The sequence below is a fragment of the Rissa tridactyla genome, chromosome 2, assembly GCF_028500815.1.
Source record: "Rissa tridactyla isolate bRisTri1 chromosome 2, bRisTri1.patW.cur.20221130, whole genome shotgun sequence".
Classification (NCBI taxonomy): Eukaryota; Metazoa; Chordata; class Aves; order Charadriiformes; family Laridae; genus Rissa; species Rissa tridactyla.
This window is the reverse complement of record NC_071467.1, coordinates 136,840,534-136,859,973: the sequence shown is the minus strand read 5'-3', so window position 1 is coordinate 136,859,973 and position 19,440 is coordinate 136,840,534. Positions and strand designations below refer to the sequence as shown.

Here is a 19,440-nt window from a genome sequence, read left to right as displayed (position 1 = left end):
TTTGTCTATAATGAAATAAATCTGAAATCAACTGAGTTACACCAGGAAACTGATTTTACATCAGAGTAACTGAGGATAATTTGGGCCATTTATTTTAATTGACCTCAGAATCCCTCTTGTAAAAAAAAAATCTGTTGTAATGGGTAGTGTTGTGAAAAGATCATTGATTTGTTATCAATCCCACTGAAAAATAAACCATTAGTACAATGCTTAACCTAGTGAAAATACATGGACACAAACACAAAAATGCCCTATACACTCACTCCCCACTATTCATCACTTCACAGACAGCGAGACAAGAGGCTTAATCCTCAGTAAAACCAAAGCTGCTGCTTTCTCCACTGCTTCGTTAATTATAAGAACAGCTTTCATTAAATCTCAAACAACAAGCGGTATGTGATCATCAGTGCAATGGAAATCCTCCTATTACTTCTTAACAGTACAGGAACTGAGCTCCTCTGCCACAACTCTGGATACAGCATCTTTTGCTGGCAAAAGTCGAACGACATCCTATTGAAAGGGAGACTTTGGTTTCAAGAGACAAAGGTCAGCTTTGGTTGGGCGCACCGCAAATGGTGTGTTAAGGAATCCTAAATCGGAACGTTACCGAGCTTTTTTGATCAGCAACAGAGAAAAGTCCCTTATCTCTCCCTTTTTCATCTCCCCACACAAGAAAAAGAGAGAGAGATGTGTCATACGTACCATCAAACTTCTCTGGAACAACGCAAGTGTCATCATAAAACTGCCTAGGTCCCTTTTCATACATGCAGCCTGTAAGTTAAAGAGAGAGAGGTGTTTATATAAAAGATGCATGGAGAAAGAAGAGATCATAGGCTTAATGCCAGAGGGAACACTAAGTCATAGAGGAATCAGATTAATATCCCACATCCTTTACACACCGCCCAATCGCAACATTTTGGCCTCAGTACAGGGGTGTTTAATTAATGCGTGCATTCCCAAAAGACAGTTAATCTCCACCTGCAAAAATGAAAAAAGCACCCATTTTTCTTTATGATTTATTCCAAAATGTTTGTCTCATTTCCTGTTTGAGCTAGCGTGGCTTTGACTTTTAACATTAGCTCCTGAGGGTCTTCTCCCCGCGAGACTAAAAAAGTCCTAACTCAGTATTTCCTCCTCACCCTCACAGAAGTCACCCCCACCCCCGATGTTTCTTCCAATTAAGGTCATTCTGTAAAATTTAATTTTTGTCGTTAAAAGACACTCTCTGCAACCCTGCATTCTTTCTAGCACTCTCTTCCATACACGCTCCTATTTTCAGTATTATTTTAATGTCTTGCTTAACCAGAACCGTATTGCGTGCCAGTATCAGCCTCACCGGTGCTACTCAGCAAGACAAAACATCTCCTCCTCCCCTGGCTCCCTCTGACCCTCCTTTTGACTGTGCAAATATTACAGAAGGCCTTTTTGCCATACGGTTGCAATGTTTGGTTGGGCTGGTTTCCTACTGCGAAGCCGGGGAGGAGGAGGCCCATCTCCAAATCATTTTTTCCAATATACTGTTTCCCGGTTCCATAGGCCTGGTCTACATTCAGCATATTAAAAACACATTTTGTTTAATCTGCCCAGATTACCAAACAATTTAAATTGCTTTGTGTGACTGCCCTGTCCTGCCTGTTATTTACCACTCTGCCTACCTCTGTGCCATAAAGTTATCTATTAACTTTGTTCCATATCTGTACTGAAAATGTTGAATAGCAACACTCCTGATATCAATTCCTACAGAATTATAATAGAAACAATCCATTCTGAGATGATTGCCCAGTGACAGCAACTTTTAGATCTGTCAGTTGGCCAGGTCTTAATGTATTTAATGTGTACTTTATTGATACTGCTTTGTGCTAACTTCTTAATCAGAATGTAATGCAGTGGCAAATTGAATGCCATAAAAAGTCTAACTATACGATACAAGTATCTTTATCAATCAAACTTTAATCTCGGCAAAGAACAGAATCAGATTTGACATGACCTTTATTCCACAAAACCATATTGACTGATTTCCAAATACAGAAAACAAATATTTATCGAACAACACTGCTTTTTTTACATCATTCATAACAATTTTACCATCTCCAGGTACTTATGAGTGCATAACATGGCTAAGATTTTTTTTCCCTATCTGTGCTGTGATTAAAACTCGAATCTGTTGACCTTAGCCCTGCAGTTTGTGGATTTTTCCCTGATGTCTTTCACCTCCCTCATCAAGGTTCTATACTTCATATAATTTCATATACCAAGACTGTTATAAATTTCCATCTCTGTTTCACCCTCCTTGTTAAACACTACCTTTTATTTCTACTTTCTGCCTTTATTCCACCCAGAAGCAGTTGGGCTTTTAGCCAGATTTGTTATCTTTCCAGTTGTGTCTTTTCACTAGTGAATGAAGTCTTACTAGAGGGCTTTGATTCATACATCTGTCTGAATTCTTATGAATCTCAAAACCAATTTTCCTCATGTTTGTGAAATTTGCCCTTGGAAGAAAAACAAATAAACCCTAAACAAACAAAAAAATCATATATTGAAAGAAAGATACACCAAAGCAGAAGAGTGGAGGGTACAACCTCTCTTTCAGTGGTCTTTTTTCCTTAGTTCTGTTGGCCTTCTTAATTTTAACACATATAAAGTGCTTTTACTCAGAATTATTAATTTTGACAATGATCTAAGCTCTGCCCTACCGAAGTCACTGAAAGTTTTGGTACGTGTCACGTGGCTACACAATTTGGGCCTAAGCAGCACCAAAACATTGCAAAAATCGTAACAGAAGGAAAAGCCAAAAACCTTCACTGATTTTAAAGTATAAAATGTATTACTTAACAGTTAACTGAGCCTGTCACACCAATAGCCTGGAAAATATCACTTGAGCAGAATGGGTGAAATGGACAGATTTTTAAGCGCCTCTTCCTTTCGACTGCTAGAGGCCTTGAAAAGCAGAATGAGTAAATTAATCATAAAATTGATTCTTATCCTGATCAACCTGTGGCACTAAAAGAAGCTACAGAAAAAAAAAAAAATCAGCGCATCAGAAACTCAAAACTGGGAAGGGTAAGAAAGATGATGCAAGTCTTCCCAGCAGCAGAGTTAAACCAGTAAACCCAAATCCCTCCAGGCTTTTTAATTTTTTACGTTTCTCTCACACAAAAGCGATACATAATAGAAAACTTAACTTCTGTTCTGTTTGGGTGAGCCAGGAAGCCTTCTTGCCTCATGTAAATGGAATGGCAGCTAGGCACTTCTGAAAGGAGAAGATGACAACGCTAAGTCAAAAGACTGTCTGGAATTAAAAGTGTGCAGGTTATCAATGAGACAGGCTAGAGGCAGAAAAGCAACAGAAAGGATGCAAGTTACAGCGAGGGGGAACCCGTCAACATACAGTTAGCATTTCAGAGCAGCACGCACAAGGCATGGCGGAGGAGAAAATCATTCTGGGAGGATCACAGATCCCACCTAACATAGGCACTTGAACTCAAATCCTTATTGTAGTCAGCTTGGCTAAAAGCTGACTCCCATGACAGTTACACTCTGGACCATTCACAGACCAAAAAATCCACACAGAACAGTAAGAACTGTATATCTATCTTTGTAATTAACGCGATATCTATCTTTGTAACTAATGCGACCTAACATTTTTAATCAATTACACAGAAAAGCCTGCCAATCACACTGGAGACTTAGAAACTCTACATTAATACGAGGAACGTTAGAGTGAATTTAGGTAGGATATTGCTTTTTTAGACTCTGGTTAAGGATTTGAAGGGTTAATGAATTTTTCTGCAATTGCTAAGGATTTAATTTAGGAATTCAAATGCATCGATTTCACCCTCCACCTGCCCACCCCCTAACCAAACAAAGAATTCCCCTCAAAAGAAAAAAAAAATAAATTACTGCACACATTCTAAGTAATACAGACATTTATTTGCCATTCCCCGCCTCTACTCAAACCTGCAAGAAAAATGAGAAAAACCAAAAAGAACTAATGAAAATGGTGTTCTTTAAATGCCTTTCTATTTTTCCCCCATGTCTTGCACTGTCCCCAGGTAGCCACATCCTGCGCACAGGGACTTGCAAACAGAAACACACCATAAATGTTTGCCCTTCTAGACCATGTTTAACCCACTTCTTGGATATCAAAAGCCTTGCTTAACAAAGTCTATTTGATCTTGTGATAAACTCCTACCCCAAGCAACGCAATCTGTTACCAGTAACTTGTAACTCTTTAAGAGATGCAAACAGGGGTCGAAAGAGCAGACATTATTTTTCCAACACTGCCTACAGACTCTTTCAGACCGTGATTCCAAATTTCACTGTTCACTGACTAGCGATGAGTATCAAAGATATGGCAGGATAAGAAAATGAGGTTTTACACTGACTTCACAAAACAAGTGAAACACAGGGCAGTAATAATAAGTTTCCTCTAACAGTCCATGGCCTCTCTTGCACATCTGTGCCTAACTCTTCATTACCTCCTCCTCTTGATGAAATGCTCAGTGCCTGCCTGCTCAGGCCTCGGGAATCTCTAATGTCTCAGGCAGCTACTCCAAGCAACCACAGGAATCGGTGATTCAGTGGTCACCCGAGTCAAGTATAGCTCTGTAGACTAGAAGTCAAGGCTACAAGTAGTGGTTCACCTGCAAGGAATCACTCATGTTACCAAGTAGATTGAATTTTAAGGAGAATGGAAAAAACTACGTAAAAAAAAGAGGAAGTTGGAGAACTGAAACAGATGCTATTTTCTATTTTAGGTAAAAATTCACTAGTATTGGCAGCAAAACCCTTTTTGACTCATGAACTCCACTCTTGCAAAGTGATACAGCAGAGTATACAGAATAAAGAATTATGCACGCATCCAAGAAGTCGTGTTCTTAGCCAATTTGGGGTTTCATCTCCCATGCTCCTAAGTCAATTATAATTAACATCTGGAGTCTTTTTAAGGCGAGCATTGTTTGTACCAACATTACTTAATCTTCTGGTTAGCTTGTGCTTAAACAGTCCACAGAGGACCGAAAAATACAGCAAGGAAGAGTTTATTTCTCGTAAAGTAACTAGAGTCTTGTTATCCTAAAGTGCTATCAGTTAATTTATGACTATCAGAGTGGGTCAGACTCTAATCAAATTGTAGAAACATTTCCAAAGTGATTATTCAATCAAATGACTAACATGGTTAATTAGGAGCCATAAACATTGCTCTGAAGTTCATCAAAGTAATGACTTGCCCAGAAAAATTACTGCTAATTAAATTGCCTGCTGCTTTCATTTCTACCTTATCTAATAAAAAGTCCAACCAATGAAATTTAGCATTGCAGTTTTAAATTGTACTAAATGCTTGAGTAAGACCCAGAAGTATTTTTACTAGCTAAGCGGAGCTACTTCAAAAGAAAACATTTTAGTGCAGAAATTACAGAGCAATTATATGTTTTCTTCTCCTTAAAGCATTGTTTCAAGGCAACAAATAAGACGGAATTAGGCATAAAATACTTCCAGGGCAGGATACAAGTGTCTGAGGTGACTGATTCTATATCACCTTTTAGCAATTTTTAGTCTTTGAAGAAAGATGAGCCTGGATTTAGGACACACAACACGCTTATTTCAGACTTTTAATGAAGTAATTCACATTGTAAAGCTACGTCATCTCAAGAACAGCAGAGTCCCTTTAAAAAAAAAAAAACTAACTAAAAATATGGAGACATAAAAAAAATAATTTATCTTTTCTTATTAACTTGGAATACTTAGGGGTTATTCTTCATTGCTCCTCTTGCTTACCGCAACATAGCAGTCATCTTAAAACAATGAATATGGCCTATCATGTTGGTTTGAAACCATTTTTCCGCAGTAGGTGTTATTTTAAAATTGTGTGTAATCTAGACACCACAGAAATGCCTTCTCAACTGGGAACGTCACAGAGAAAAATACTGGAAATAAGCCCCGCTGTGCCTTAATCAAAATACATCAAAGCAGAAAAGCCCAAACAGACTTCCTCAGGACAAGAAAAATCTGCTACTGAATTTAACAGGCACAGGTTCTAGGTTTCATTATTGAATAAGATGCTTGAGTGGTCCCTTGGTAAGGAAGTATTTCATATTAATTACCACATCAGAATTTAAAGGCTTAGGTTGTCTCAGCCCTGTATAACTCAGAGAGGGTAAGGAATCCTTAAATCCTCTTTTCTGATTATTTTTCAGAAATAAGGACCAGATTTCAGACCCACAATCACACCCTGCGTAGAAATAAACAGGATTTCAGCCCACATCCCTAGCCAGACGAGACATGGGGAAGACAAAGCTTCTGCAGGCAACGGGATGAAGTGGCTGTCTTCTCCTGAATGAAGCAGAGCAAAGCAGGAACTGGAAACCTGAACCAGGATTTATTCTTCAGCCATTCCTCTGGTTCTGACCTTACATAGCCTTCCTAACTAAGGACACGTTGTTATATTACACTCTAACTCTGAATTACTTTTTAGTTCACTTTATCAACACCATCTGAACGTTTGCAGGCCCAGGGCACTGCCCACGTGCATGTGACAAAGCACAGTGCAATACAGAGGTATTGCATTACATACGTGCACGTGCAGAGAGAGAGATGGGAGACTAAGGCTTAGAAGGTGCGTACAATCTGAAACAGGGTGGGTGAAGAAGTTGAGCTACCTGTGTGGCAGCTCAGGTGAACAGTACGGTGTACTAGTGAGTGGCTGACTTAGACACCAAGCCTGCTTACAAGTCATAGAATCATGGAATCATAAGAATCATTTAGGTTGGAAAAGACCTTTCAGATTATCACATCCAACCTAACACTGCCAGAAACACCACTAAACCATGTCCCTAAGCACCACATCTACACATCTTTTAAATACCTCCAGGGATGGTGGCTCAACCACTTCCTGGGGCAGCCTGTTCCAATGCTTGACAACTCTTTTGGTGAAGAAATTTTTCCCAATATCCATCCTAAACCTCCCCTGGCGCAACTTGAGGCTATTTCCTCTTGTGCTAGCGCTTGCTACTTGGGAGAAGAGACCAACATCCACCTTGCTACAACCTCCTTTCGGGCAGCTGTAGAGAGTGATAAGGTCTCCCCTCAGACTCCTTCTCTCCAAAATAGAAAATAACCCCAGTTCTCTCAGCCTGCTCCTCATAAGACCTGTGCTCTAGACCCTTCACCAGCTTTGTTGCTCTTCTTCGGATGTGCTCCAGCACCTCAATGTCTTTCATGTAGTGAAGGGCTCAAAACTGAGCACAGTATTCGAGGTGTGGCCTCACCAGGGCCAAGTACATGGGGACAATCACTACCCTAGTCCTGTTGGCCACACTATTTCTGATACAGCCCAGGATGCTGTTGGCTTTCTTGGCCACCTGGGCACACTGCTGGCTCATATTTAGTTGGCTGTCGACCAACACCCCCAGGTCCTTTTCTGCCAGGCAGCTCTACAGCCACTTTTCCCCAAGCCTGTAGCGTCGCATGGGGCTGTTGTGATCCAAGTGCAGGATCCGGCGCTTGGCCTTGTGGAACCTCATACCATTGGCCTCGGCCCATCGATCCAGCCACTCACATTCATCTCGAAGTCACTCAAAGTCATCACACATCAACTCACACGTGAAACTTGTCTCCTTCCTCACAGGCATAAAATAAAGTGATGACACTAAAACTAGAACATTCTTACTGTTTGCCTGCCTACTTCTCTGGCTTACACTTTATTACCAACTAAGTCATATTAAAAACAGAAGCAGTTCCCAGTGGATACAGTCCTGTAATTTAACTTACACCACCATCTCCTCAATTGTCCTTTTGGTCTGAAAAGTAATTACATGGGTTTGGCTCCTATTTCAGCAATTCAGAGTTGGTACATCTATACAAACAGACTTTCACGTGCTGTGCCACTTTTCTTCTCATAGGCAAGAAATACAATGCATACAGATTCTTTCCCTTTGTGCTACTGGGCACAAAAGGACATGCACGAGCCCCTCGGGTAGCTGGGACCAACCAGCTCGCAGGGGCCACTCACAGACATCAGCCTGTCCCTGTGGTACACACATGGCGAGTATGACGGTCCTCCATGCCATGTCTTACACGGCTTCACCAAGTACTTCCTCGCGCAACACAAGCGTTTCTCTGGTACACAGAGAGGTGGCTGGTGCAGTGGCAGAGATTTTCACCAAGTGCAGAGACAAAATAAAACGTTTAAAATAAAACGTTCATGCTAGAACACATCATACTTTTGGCCTCACACTTAGTAACATCACAATTACACAGCAAGTAACTTTTCTGTTCGTGGGTTTCCAAGAGCACTGACAAACTGTTCCAACGGAGCGCTTCACCCACCGCTGAAATGCATTTAGCCTCCTGGTGGAAAGCAGCTGTTTACCAACACTGAGAAGCTCTGACCAGCTCAAGCGGGAATACTGAAATCACTGGCAAATGGACAGGGCTTTGTAGGTAAGAAGGGCAATTCTTCAAACTAGATCGCAACAGGTGACTAAGGTGGCACCAGGCATCACTAAGAAAAATCCTTGATCTGTGTTTTGCAGGGAGAAGCACTAAATGATTATTTTTGATTATGAAACCTATGATATTTTAAATGTGCAAAACACATTTAGATTAAAACTCGTATGTATCTCCAAAAAGATAAATTCAGGTAAAAATATGAGAACTAATGACAATCTCCCAATACAGGAATTGCTTGAGCACGTTTCACAACTCAAATGCTGGTGGATCAGGTTTTAGTTCAACCACCTTTACAAGCACTATCCCCTTCAGAAGCTATGTAATTACAACACAGTCCAACAAATTGGTAAAATCCTGGCAATACAAAAGTCAGCTTTATTTTTTCATTAGCACGTTCAGCATGAAAAATGTAGGTGCACTGAAGTTACATGGGTGAAAATAGAGTCACTAAAAATCAACCTAAAAATTAAGTCTTCTTTTCCCAAATCATTATGCAGTTTAAAAACATTCAGAATGTAAGGTTTCGTTCTTCATTTTGTCCGTCACTAGCCTTCCTACCAGCAATTAGGAAAAATAAAAATTCTACAAGTATGTGCACTCATACATACATATACATTCCCTTCTAAAAATAGCTAATTAAAATCTGTTAAGTTTAATTTCTTACATCTCACTTGACAAAAACATAACAGAGAACTAGATTTGGCCCCACCAGCTCACGTCTAAGTGGAATTATTACACTCATACAGAAAGAAAACCTTAAGCAAACAGCTTCCTTTCCACAACTTTGGTTTTTAGATCTATGACAACATCTAATGCATTTTCTGAGACCAGATGTCAACAGCCTGTCTAGGCAATGTGTAACTTTTTATACAGCAGAACAGGAAAACAAAGGCTCATACATTCAGCTCTGAATTGAAATTCCACATGGAGTTGATCTTTCGAGCATGCTTTAAAATCATGTATTTGCTTTTATTAACCTCAGTAACTGTAAAATGTATTTTAAACACCGCTTTCCTTTGAATTCAACAAAAGACAGCAGTATTTTCTCTCTCCTTTTGTTGGTAATCTTGCTGCAAAAAAATGTCTGTGTTGCTTTTTCCCCTCCCGCCCCATCCCCTGCCTGTAAAAATCGAAGCTGGACAAACACTGCACGGCTGAAGTGACATATTTGAATGGAATTCAGACCAACCAGTTCCTGTTTATGTTTCTGATTTGAGAATGTAGCCTTCTCATTCACTATACATTAGAAACACACCAAGGCCATAAATGGTGTCAGGTTACAGGCAGGCAGGGCCAAGGAGCATTAATCATTACTTTAAGGCAACTGGCAAAAGCAGCAGCTGAGGGAACACTACACCCTTCAGCTCCGCATAAATGGACATTCCAGGGTTTGGCGTGTGTGGGTTGGTTCCCCCCCCCCCGGCCTTCTTTTTTTTTTTTTTTTTTTTTCCCTTCAGCATCCATTTTATGAATGAAACTTCAGGCTGCACAGAGTCCATTCATATAAAAGCTATGCTCACAGGGCTCCGTCTCTCGGGATCAATCGGTCTTGGGTAAGGCTGATGTGATTGGTTTAAGGCCGGCTTCAGCCTTCCATTACTGATTTAAAATGCAGCCTGTGTCCATTTGACCTGCGTTAATGCACAAAGAGTAAATCCAGACCGTGCTCTCAATCCTCAAATCAAATCATTAGCCAGTGCCACTTACTGTAACTGTAGATTTAGAGGATATTTATCCATTTCTTTGAAAAACAGGGACTGCAGGACAATTTTTCAGATCATATTGTCTGCTTGGAAAGAAAAAAAATAGACGTGTGGTCTCCTGTCTATAAGCTCACGTTAACTTGGTATTCAGGTTTTCCTTTGTTCATGAAGATAATATTAGAAAATAAATTCTATTCTAACTGCAGGTTTCTTTCGGACAGAATTAGTGAATAGAGGAAATCAGCTAGATGGGAAGCAAGTGAAAAGTTAAAATCCTGCCTTTCATAGCAATCTTCTGAAGTCCAGGTTTCCCAAGTTTCCCCCTCGGATGCTATTATTTTCTACTGTCATACTATCCCACAGCAGATTTGTGTTTATGCGTTTTAAAAGCAAGTACAAAGTGCAGCATAGCTTAACTACTGAACAAAATCCATGCTCACTCACTGAAGCAACACAGCAAAGACAAGCTCCTGAAACAAGAGGGTGAAATATTTTAAACCACAGAACTGAGACTCGGGAAAACTGCAAAACCAAAAACAAGGAGGGGAGACTTCTTAAACCTACTGAACTCTAGAGGAAACCTGTACCCTTTGTCCCCTCCTGCCTTTATGCCAGCCGGATTTTCAGTGAGAAGAATTGTAGTGCTGCATAAAATAATTTCTTTAAGGCCATAAGCAGATGCAGTTTTGAGATGCGTGTACTGAAGCACCATATCCAGGAAAAGCACAGAGTCAGTTCCATTTCACAGGGCATTTTATAAAACTACATTCAAAAATACTGCAAGTATCCGCAGCCTGACCAAAGGGAAAAAAAAAAAAGGAAAGAAAAAAGAAAACCTTGGGAGAATTTGAGGAAAAGATTAAGCAGCTGGAGGATTTATGAAGCAAGATCTCAACAACGAGTCACACAGCCTAAGAGTATACATGCAAACTGTCTGCAGAGATTTAGAGGTGGTACGTTAATACCAAGGAATTGTTTAGGATGAGCCAAAGAGGTGTAGCTATGAGCAAGGGAATGCAACTGATCAAAGGGAAAATTTAGGCTTATGATCAAGAAATATTTCTTAACTGCGAAGTCTATTAGTCTGTGAAATAATCTTCCAGGAGAATAATTGAAGTAATAGTACTTAGCACTCATACAGCGCTTTACGTTTTCAAAGCACTGTACAAAAATTAGCCAATATAATTAAAGACAGTAGTAGAAGCACTGTGAGTTGTGTTATTTTAAATGCTGCACTGGTCAAAGCACTAGAGAATATCCTGTAAAAAGCAAACCTGCACCGACTCTGACTGACAGCTAGGATTTCCTTTTTTCCTTCATACTAGCATCTCCAAAGGTCTAAACTTCACCTCCAAGAAATACAATAGAATATCCAACTCTTGTTTAAAAAAGGAAAGGTGGGGTGAGAGGGGAGCTGTTCTGCAAAATCCCAAATTTAAGGACATGTCAGCTGATCTCTAGGGAAGAATGTGCCACTAGGGATCATCTTCCACGTTAATTTGTCTTGGTTTGCTTTTCAAAAAACACCACATCAGGTATTTGAAAGGACTCCTGCTTTTTCTTCTGTTCCCAGTTATTGGGTAAATACACATTTACAACATGGATGGTGGAATGCTAACAACATCCTATACCTGTGAGAGCAAATGCAGGAGGTTAAGAAGTGTCATAATTACAACTTCCTAGGCAACCTTGACACAACTCCTCTGTTACAAATTAATTATGATACAAGCTTTTGCCTCTGCACTCTCGTCTCTTGAGTGCACAGGTCAAAACTGTTTAGGGGAGGGAGAACATGCAGTAAACAGCGTTGCAGGTGGAGCCCCCGTCCCATTTGTTGCAGAGGCTGGAAGTGGTGTACTTAATGAGGCAGAACATTTCAAGAAAGGAAAAAGATGACTTCAAGATTAATAAGCTGAATGGTCAAATTTAGGCCCCAAAGCAGCCCATTCCAGCTCCAATGAAGTTTTCCAAAGTAGTCACATCGTTTCTGCCAGATTTTTCATATTATGCATTTCTTATTTTTGCAGTGCTTACACAGGGACCCTAATCTGATCTTCATGTACTTCCTTGCCTAGAAATGCAAAAGAAGTCCCTAGGAGCCAAGCTTTGAACATATGTGATCCATAATGTTCTTTAAAAATTACCCAGTCCTAACTGGGTACCCAAAATAAGGAGGTGTATACATCTGATGTGTCTCTCCATCTCCACTAATCTCTCTTAACAGAGGGGCAGTTCCTCATCCCTTCTAACATGCCACTAAGGCACAAAGTATTGCTTGTGAGGCCTCAGGAATTAAAAGGATGAGCAACACAAAAAGCAAGATATGGAGGCTAATAATTCTGTCTGGATAGTTCATTCTTTAAGTGCTGTGACTAGTATCTTGGAAGAAAACTTTGGAAGTGACAGAATCCAAATTTTCTGAAGTCCATTCAAGCATACTAATCATGAGGCTACTGCCCTGAAACGTAACTGTGAGAATAGCCCTGATAATGCCTCTAAACTGCTCAAGAAAGACTAAATCTATCTAGATTTCAACAGATTAATTCCTGGCAATCAGTAGTAAGTACACGCAAGCAACAATTCATCCTCTGCTTAACTCTTAACACCACTGTGTGACAAATTCCAAAGTTCCCAGTCAAAGACATGGTCACAGAAGAGTTTTCAAACCAGAGTAACTATTTCAATTTGGCAAAACAGAATATGAGATTTAAACTTAACAACAATTTAAGACATTACTTTAAAACTAGACTTTAAATATTGATACATGCACAGCTAGAATCGTACCTTAGTAAATTTGCAAATACACTACATTAGGCAGATAGGATCAAAGCTGCAAAGATCCTGCTTCAAAATAAAGCCCAGAATCGATGAAGCATCTCAAGTTTGGCCTTTTTGTTTAAACAACATTATATGTGAACTGAATTCTAGAAGTGCTAATTGTACAGGAATGCCCACTATTAACCCTTGTAAACAAAGGTCTTGGGAAGCCATCTGGGATATATTCATTAAATGATGCAAAATCGCAAAGCTCTCTGTGGCCTTGGCTGCATCTTTGTGCTTAAAGTTGCTAGATATAGCATCAAGTACTAAATACATCCGACTGGCAATCACAGACACAAAAAAAATCCAAGGCAGAAAACAAGGTCTGCTTGATTGAACATGTATGATGCACTGTGACTTCTAGAAGTGTGGATGGATAAGGAAGAGCTTCTACTCTGTTGACATTTTTCTTTTTCCATTATCTCAAACATTCTGCAGTAGAAATTGCATACCTGCAATTACAATTACAACTAATTGATCTGCCATTTCCCATGTCATAATTAATGTCATGTTTTAATAGAGTTCTAATCATTCCATAATAATGCTTTTCATTCACTAGCTTCCCATGAAGTATAAAAGTATAGTGCACAAAAGCAATGAACTTTTATGAGGCTCTTTCAAAAACATCCCAAAAGGAACATCTTGGTGTATTACAATGAACTTTTAAAATATGTTTCTATATTCTTATCTGAGCTGCAATAAAATACCACGCAAAAAAAGACTTTTCACTCTGGCATTCCTCCTTCCCTGAACATCCATAGGTGAAAAATGAAATCAATGATTCAGTGACAAATACATTATGTTTCCTAAGGGGTTATTTAATGTACTCTTAGCAAGGATGGAAAATGATGGTTTCTAGAGAACAGATGGTAACAAGACAAAATATCAACAGACCACAGTTGTTGACTGCAATTTATGGAGTGTACAGATGTGTCAACTTAAATGCAGTGATTCTGAGGCCAATAAAAGTACTTCCTGATACCAACAGATTAATTTTTCATGACCACTGGTTACACAGCTATTACATTTTTAAAAACTAATTATTCATCTACAGAAGAAACAACAATTTTGCTTGAACGTCATTACTATAAAGTGGAATGTTGTTCTTGCTGGCACACAAAAAAATAAAAGAAAAAGGCATGACAGGATTGGATACAAGTTTGCACATCTTCCTTTCAGAACAAAATTTCCTCTTTTTTTCTTTTTTCCCCCCATAAAGGATATTTCAAAGATGAATGCTAGCAGCCAACCCAGATTTAAAGTAATAGTATGCAATAAGGAGATCCCACTTCCTAGGCAAATATGAAGCATGCTTACAAAAGGGCCTTTTTTCACCCTTTAATTTAGCAGGATGAATAACGGCGCTTGTGAAGGTTGCAAGGGACTGGCAGTGCCCGAAGCTGCAGTCCCCTATTTATTATCCATTGCCACATTAACTATGCCGACTGTCTCTCCCATGCTGCTCTGTAAGACTAAAGCTACATGACTGCCAAAGCCACATATCTCAGAACCTTCATCAATGAATGGGTTTAGTTCTACATCTGATCCTTGCAATCTGAATTCACTTTCATCTTGTCTTGTATGTCAACTTGGAGAAATATTTCACCCTTGGTCCCCTCCCGGTAGAGGCCTAACTCAAATTTACCTAAGGACTGGTTCTTTACTTGTCAAGAGTAAGAAAAGAGAAAGCAGCTCTACTTTCCAAATTCCCCCGTTCTAACAGAGAGAGAAATTCAAAACCAAGCACTTTACAACAATGATACCACAAACCAGCCCACTAAATAGACAATTTTACTTTAGCTACAGAAAAGACAATAAAACCAAATTCTCCGCTGCATCAAATTGGAAGATAGTTTGTCACGGGCTAAACTTTCAAAGGAGACCTCACCTCAGCTGCCATGTAGCCTTTGGGAAATAAACTGCAAAAGCATCTAAGCAGAGGTTAAACCAGCGGGAAAGCACTGCAAGTACCGCAGAATCCATAAGAGAGAGTCAGACAGAAGTCAGGCAGGGCCACCCATTCCCCCTGCCCAAGTCAGGGTGCCCGTGTACGAAACTGATGCACCCTCCTCCAGAAGCACGGTAACAACTCACTGAAATCCCTCCCTTTCGACACTGTGGCACCCACAAAGCAGGGCAGAGGCTGAAGAGGAGCTGCAGAAATCACTTACACTGGCACTGGAAAACGTTGTTTGGATTGCATTTTCTCACCTCGGTACTGATCAACCGTTTACCCCACCTAGCCCACTACATGCTGTTTTAGCCTCAGCTTCTCTCCATATCACCCTTCCAGCTTCCTTCTCCTTGTTACTTGCTACTCATCGCTAAACTCCTTTTTTGCTTCCCTAATTCTCTCTCTCTTTTCCCAAGTACAATATAAATATTGTATTTAAATTGTGGCAAACATTTACAACGTTAATCCCTTGCTTTGTGTTTTTATCCTTTCTACTGCTTATCTTTCGATTTTGACCAGAAGCTATTGAGAGCAGGCGCTGCCACCACCTCCTCTGTTTTGTACTGTCCATAGAGCAGTAAGGCTCCATTCCTTTTGCCCTATAAGCACAATCATAATAAACATTATTAATAGCAACAGCGTATTCTCTACATCAGCAACCTGGCATCACAGATTATGCACCTCCACAAAACACAGCAGTATGCACAAACTGAGAAGCCGACACCAATTTGGCTGATTCTTCTCCCTCATTGGTTTTATAGCTGTATAAACCCCACTTCAGTGGAGTTACTCCTGATTTAAAGTAGTGCAAGCAAGAGGAGAGAGAGTCCTCTATTTCTGGCAGATAAATGAAAGAGCTCATAAAATGGAGCACACAAATTCAGAGGTCAGAGATGAGGCAGTACAGAACAAGCTCCCTCTTAAGCAAAGCTTAGTTTTGCACCCATGATTTTTTCTTTAACCTGTGCACTGTCTGGACAGAGAGTTCTGGAAAAGGAAATTCTTTGCAGAGCAAGCATTGTCGGCAGGAGATATGCTGTACTATGTAGCAATCTTACTACTGCATAAGCTGAATCAGACACAAATTACTTCAGGAGACTTAGAAGCCAAAAGAGCAAGTTTCAATTCACATGATCAAAACATCAATAGCACTAGCTTGGACTCATTTATTTTACTGTGCAGAAGTAAACGAGAGTCTCACCTACCTGAATCATATGCAAAATCTCTAGGTTCTTGTTTAATCATCAGAGGAGGGGGGAAATTTTGACTGGCTGCACTGCCAACCATAGCATTGTGTTCATAAACTGGATCGTGGTACTCCTGCTTAAAACCTTGAGGCGGGAAAGGGATGTTTGGCTCAGACATCTGGCGCTGATATATTGGACGTCCTTCCCTTGGCATTGCAGGCAAAGGTGGGAAAGAATTGCAAGGTTCAGAGAGCTGGCGGCGAAATCTAGGACACAAGTTAGAGAGGTCATGTAAAAGACTTGAGCTACATTCCGTTTCCCGAAGATCTTCACAGGTCATGATTAGTGGCTGTATCACTTTCTTAGCAGCAAACATTTTGCTTGTGATAATGCCAGGTGCTCCCATCAGGATCCCTCGCGTTGTAGAACATTAACAAGCAAAGAAACAAAAGGACCCCCCCTATTAATACCAACTCTAAGACCTGTCCCCACCACCATCCTCTTTGGTTTCAATATCTGCTTTCAACAGAAGAGGCAAACAGGAAATACACCAGCCTCAAACCAGCAGAAAGACTGACATCCTACCACAGTAACATGAAGGAGGCTCAGAGTTCTCTGTTCTTTCACGGGTATCAGCAACATATTGCTTGTACTCTAATTTACTCTTGCCATTCTCACTGTTACATGGAAACCATTCTGACCACAACAAACACAAACATTTCAAATAAAAAGTATTGTCTGCCGTAACATCTGGAATCACTCCAGGTTAAAAGTCCACTGTTCTGTCCTCTCAGGGATAGCGCTGTGGGAGATCTACGTACAAGGCTGGCACTGCACTCCAGCTCTGATGGGAAGGGAATGTACGCACCCCAGAAAAAGGAGAGGGTGCAAATTTTTGCTACAAGAAACAATGCCTAAGAATTCCCCTCCTGCCTTAAGTTGTTCCCTTGGTCATTTCTACATGGAAGAAGTCATCCATACAAGCCACCCTGCCATTCGCTACTCCCAAATGCTCTTCACTAGGCATAAAATCTGATAATTCAGTTTTAAATTAACTTCATTTACATGCAACACTACTCAAGAACCTATCCTTGTTGCTTCTTCCACAAAACATCTCTCCCTGAATCAAAAAGGCCTGAATGTAATTACTTGGATATCTGCAGGTTCAGAACATAGAGAAGGATGCTATTTTCCCACCGTGCCCCGATGAACTGCACAAAGTCTTCCTGTCATCTCCTGCAGATTACCACAGTAGTGGTAACCACCACTGTAGTAATATTGTGTCTGCACTAATCCACAACAGATGCAATGTTCTTGCAACAAACTGCTTAGTAGTCCTGTTATCACTCATCATGAACAAGGCACACTTCGAAAAGAAAAAAAAAAAAGAAAGAAACGTATGCCTTTCTCGGCAAGTTGTTTCTTACTGTCACACTAAAAAAAAAAAAAGAATTAATCATTCTTCAACTTTCTGTACTTTGGAACTGATCCGACTTCGGATCACGCAAGTAAAAGCAGACATTCTCCTGAAGAAAACTGGGTGAGTGAAGAAGAATGCAGCGGTTTGATTGCACAGACAATACAGTCCTTGACTACCAACTCATACATAGTACATGTTTCAGAAACAATTTAAACTCCAGTAACGTCTGTCATAATACTGCTGTGAACTTGGTCTGACAAATATTTACTGACATAGCTTAATTACAAATACTGTGGGAGTTACAGAGATAGAAACCATTACAATGTAGCAGTGGAGACAAAATGAATTTTTTTTTAATGCTGCTGCAAATATTATATTTTGCAATAGAAAGAGTACTGCACTGTAACACTGGGTTTTGCAATTCCACCTACACCTGCAGAAAATAAACTTAGAAACTCAAATGTATTATGAAACAGTTAGGCTGACTGGCACTGCATTCATTTCCCTCTTTTCCTTTTTTCATTAGCCAAAAAAAGAAGCAGAAATTATCATTAAGAACTGTCAAGGAGTGAATCAGAAAATTGCAACTTGAAGTTAAAATAAGAAACAGGCTCACTCACAAAGCCTCAAAGGAAGTTAATAATACTTGTTGTACTGGAAGCTTTGTATGGAATCAAGCCATTTGTTTATACAAGTGGATTTGATTCCTGTTGGTACTTGTTAGGACCACTTATCGTTCATATATTCATGCCCTGTATAAAGATGTATGGGCTGTATGTTCTAGATACTAACGCTATCTTATGCCATCAATGCATGTTCCAAAGAAATATGCCTTCAGTTATAGATTTATATATGAACTCATGCACATAGATCATTTGTTTAATTGACATTTGCCGAATACACTGATTGTAGTACCTTATCACCTTATAAATCAGGAAGATTTGAATTTCACAAAAATATGAAGTACACATTTGCTTCAAACAACTGTAAGTGAGAAGATTCACAATAAATAAAAAAAAAAAGGGGGGAAAAATATCTTCCACTACAATTGTGCCTTTCTTAAAAAAAGGAGAAAAATGAGATTTTTTTTTTTTTTGGCCTGAGTCAGCTATTTTAGACTTCACTAGAACACACACGTTCTTTCATGGAAGGGAAGGGTTAGTGCAAAATGCCCTAAAGAACACAAATACCAAAGACGGGGAGAGGGAAATCATGTAAAGAGCCTATAAAGCCTATGCAGAGCAAGTGTTATGGGTATAGAAAAATATACTAAGATGTATAGAAATCTCTATAAATACTCAAATTAAGGCTATCATAGAGCTGCAGTACTCTCTTTACAAGTTGCTCTAAACCAAAAGATTTTTTCATCTGAAAAACCTTATTACTGCTCTCTGCCCAGAAGCCATTTAGCTTCTGGAGATTTCAGTCTCCTGACAACTTGACTTTGGTGTATATACAGAAAGACATTTATCCACCATCCTGTAATCAAAACTGCTGCTTGGCTTCACTGGGGGCCTGCGTGGTTAGACCACAGTGCACAGAGGGAGAAAAGACGGTGACTATGGCTGCTGAAGGGGCCAATTCAGTGTTTCCTCACCGCCAGGAGAGCTCATAGAGAACCTCGTGCGATATTTAGAACTATCTCAGCAGAGCACAAAACAGCAATATAAACCTTAGCAACCCCCTTCAGAAGCGATCTCCACAAATCCCTGGAGATAATGGCCCTTATTAGAGCAGAAGCAGACAAATCGCACTCCCAACAACTGTGATTTTCTTTTCAGGTGCTTCTTGATTTGCTAACGTTTAAGCGCTAAGTCGAGTTTCTGACTATATACACGTCTTTATATACAGCTGAAACTTTAAATTCTCAGAGCAATCACACAACACAGCAGACAAAAACAGGTTCAT

At 39.9% G+C, this 19,440-nt stretch overlaps 1 protein-coding gene across 4 annotated transcripts in view; it reads right to left on the bottom strand.

Annotated features, from left to right (window-relative positions):
* ETV1 (ETS variant transcription factor 1) overlaps positions 1–19,440 on the bottom strand; it is a 68,264-nt gene that overhangs the window by 11,785 nt on the left and 37,039 nt on the right. For all 4 annotated transcript variants that reach the window (XM_054192406.1, XM_054192404.1, XM_054192405.1 and 1 more), the window contains 3 exons: positions 16,131–16,378; positions 3,184–3,250; positions 703–773 (listed from right to left, as the gene is read on the bottom strand). In XM_054192406.1, coding sequence (XP_054048381.1) covers positions 703–773; positions 3,184–3,250; positions 16,131–16,378 — 386 coding nt within the window. The remainder of the gene's footprint in view (positions 1–702; positions 774–3,183; positions 3,251–16,130; positions 16,379–19,440) is intronic.